This window comes from Lactuca serriola, chromosome 2 (genome assembly GCF_051521515.1).
Source record: "Lactuca serriola cultivar US96UC23 chromosome 2, Lser_US96UC23_V15, whole genome shotgun sequence".
In the NCBI taxonomy this organism is placed as follows: Eukaryota; Viridiplantae; Streptophyta; class Magnoliopsida; order Asterales; family Asteraceae; genus Lactuca; species Lactuca serriola.
The window spans coordinates 119,082,374-119,085,531 of NC_136409.1; the positions used below are offsets into that span (position 1 = coordinate 119,082,374).

The 3,158-nt window shown below is 38.0% G+C and overlaps 1 protein-coding gene across 1 annotated transcript; it reads right to left on the reverse strand.

Moving 5' to 3' along the window:
• Window positions 1-712: 712 nt before the first annotated feature.
• Window positions 713-2,492, reverse strand: LOC145086680 (UDP-glucuronate 4-epimerase 6-like). Its single transcript, XM_079024510.1, has one exon. It carries the CDS (start codon window positions 2,419-2,421, stop codon window positions 1,078-1,080), a length of 1,344 nt encoding a protein of 447 aa, XP_078880636.1. The 5' UTR covers window positions 2,422-2,492; the 3' UTR covers window positions 713-1,077.
• Between the last annotated feature and the right edge of the window lie 666 nt (window positions 2,493-3,158).

Below are 3,158 nucleotides of genomic sequence, written 5' to 3' on the forward strand. Positions count from 1 at the left end.
TGCATTAGAGAAGAGATAATGGCCGTTCAAGATCTGAAATCTTGTCGTCGGCGGTGATGATGGTGGTGAGGTCTTTGTCGGCGGTGGTGACTGTGGTTGTATTCATCAGAAGTGGTTGAAGAAGATGAGAAGATTTTTTTTTGTTTTTTATTTTTGACTAACCATGAAAAGATATTATCTCGTCAAAAGTTATAGAATAAGTTTTAGATAAAGATCATTATGCCTTTATTGTCTTTTTGCTATTTATAAAAAATTTAAAAAATCAAAATATTAAAAATAAATGGTTTCTAACCCTTTATGGTATATATATATATATATATATATATATATATATATATATATATATATATATATATATATATATATAGTTTGTAGTACGTTGTGCAACAATGATGGTATAACGAGAGTATCAACATGAAATTTAGAGCAATCAAAAGTAAAAACATAGTACATATGAAAGTGCAAAAGGATGCAATTTGGCTTTCCTCTTTTTGTCCACCGACACTAAACAGTCCCAACTGCAAATTAAAGTAAACTAAAGTGACACATATTTTTGCTAGATTGGCACCCAACTATTATTATTTGTAGACAACTCAGCCCTCTTCAATCATTGTAATGTAAGGCATCTTTTAAAGCTACATCCAATCATCATATAGCAAAAAACTCTATTAACCTATAGCAAAAATAATTACCAAAATTAAACAAAGAAATATAAATAGAACTTTTGATGCCAATTTTTCTTTAAACTTTCAGAATCCAATAGCTTGATCTCTTCCCTTTGCTTTATGGGTACAAATCAATTATGTTCAAATTTACATCTAACAATAAAATATTACAACTTGAACCCTTCAACTTCTCAAATCTACACTTCCCCACCTCCATTTCCATTTATCTTTCTTCTTATCATATGTGGTATGTATACATATACGGTAAACTATGATACAACAATATTGGATTTCCATACAATGGCATCAATCTTTTTGATCGATTTAAAAGGAAAATTATAACTTAAAAAAGTGGCAAAATGGGAAAAAGAAAAAACAGAAAAGAAGCAGAAAGTTTTTTAATGGTTGGAGATCAAGCTGAGTCATTTGACCCTTTTACCCTTGGTTGTATGCCGTAATAACTAACGTACCACTTGACGAATTTTCTTAACCCGCTCGACAAATCGGTGGTGGGTTTGTACCCGAAGTCTTTATACGCTAGGCTCACGTTAGCGTGAGTGAAAGGAACGTCGCCGTTTCGTGGCATCTTGATCACATGCTTCTTGGCCTTCACGTTCAATAAACTCTCCAATATTGACACCAGTTTCCCCACCGTCACCGGTGACGTGTTCCCTAGATTGTATATCCTCAATTGCGCCGGACCTTTCTTCTTCCCACCCTTTCCGGTGCTTTTCTCCGCCGTATCAAGAGCCCCTAAGCATCCCTTCACGATATCGTCGATGTACGTGAAGTCACGCGCCACCTCTTTGTTGTCGTGAGTTTGGTAAACATTGATTGGTTTCCCTTGAAGTATGTCTTTAGTGAAGAAGAAGTAAGCCATGTCTGGCCTACCCCAAGGCCCATAAACAGTGAAGAATCGAAGTCCGGTAATGGAGAGACCATAGATGTGGTTGTAGGTGTGGGCGATTTCCTCTCCTGCTTTTTTTGTGGCGGCGTAAAGACTGGCCGGTTGGTCGGTCCGATCAGATTCCGAGAACGGGTTCTCGGTGTTCAATCCATAAACGGAGCTAGAAGAAGCCCAGACAATCGCCGGCTGTGGATCTGCGTTTTTCGCGACTTCCAAGAGATTCACGTATCCAGCAATGTTGGAGCTAACGTAAGACTGTGGATTCTCCATGGCGTAACGAACACCCGCTTGAGCAGCCAAGTGAAGGACATGGGTGAAAGGAACAATGTCAAAAAGCTTCGCCAACAACTCGCCGTCGTTCAGATCTCCTTCAACGATGAAGATCTCGTGTTGCTTTAAGACCTTCTGTCTAGCGCGTTTCAACGACGGATCATAGTAAGTATTGAAATTATCCAAACCCAGAACACCATCACCGCGTTTCTTCAAAGCAAGAGAGCAGTGTGTGCCAACAAACCCTCCGGCGCCGGTGACAAGCACAGAAAATCCATTTGGACGACGAGGGGTGGAAGAACGCCTCACCTCCTTCTCCCATGACGCACCGCTACCGTAAAACGCGGAGGAAAGAAGGTGGGATGTGGTGTGAACATGGTGGCCGGCGGGGGTAGGGTTATCGGAAAGCGGAGGGTAGTTAAAGGTAAAGAAAAAGATCAAGACTAAAGCAACCAAAAGGGTAACACGAAAAAGAAGCTTGGAGGATGCAGCTAAGAGCTTGGTGCTATTGACTCTTCTTATGTAGCTGTTGTAGCGTTCAAGCTTTGTTGTTTTACTGGTGTCCGGCGGCGACGCCATTGATGATGAACAGAGCTTATTATCAAAGAATGGGGATGATAATTGGAGCCCTGGAAGTGAAGAGTGTTGGAGGGAAGGATATAAAGGAGTGGGGGAGATGGAGGGGGTGGGGCCTGTTAAGTGTTGTGTTCCGGTGGCCACTTGCTTTATAAATTACGACATGCTTTTCACTCGCTTACAGGTGGAAAGCCTTTAAGAAAGAAATAAAACTATATGATATCTGTCTATCTGTATCTACATTTATGTTTATATTATTCACTAAATATATAGACATAAAATAAACCACGCCGAATGATTGTGAAGTATATGATAATCAATAACTATTGCTATTTTGTGAGACAAATGTAAAAACTAATAGTATTTTTCATTGTTTCAACATATATCTATCATCATAAAATACTTATAAGTTTCTTTCAAGCTTAAGATATTATTAAAACGGTATAATGTATGCATAGATACATAATTGCGTGACATTGACACTATAAAATTATTTGATTTCCATCATGTTTCCAACCTAAATATGTGTCAAGGAGTGTATAAAGTGCGAGAACATATGATATTTATATAACATATATTTGACTTTAAGATTCGGGAAGTAAGTTCTTGAATTCCGTTCTATAATAAAGATATACAAGATTAATTCTATTGACCACTAGCATATACTAGTATTTCTTGATTTCTAGAAAGATCTTAAATGAGAAAATCAAGATCTAATAGGGTTAAAAATTGGAGAATAA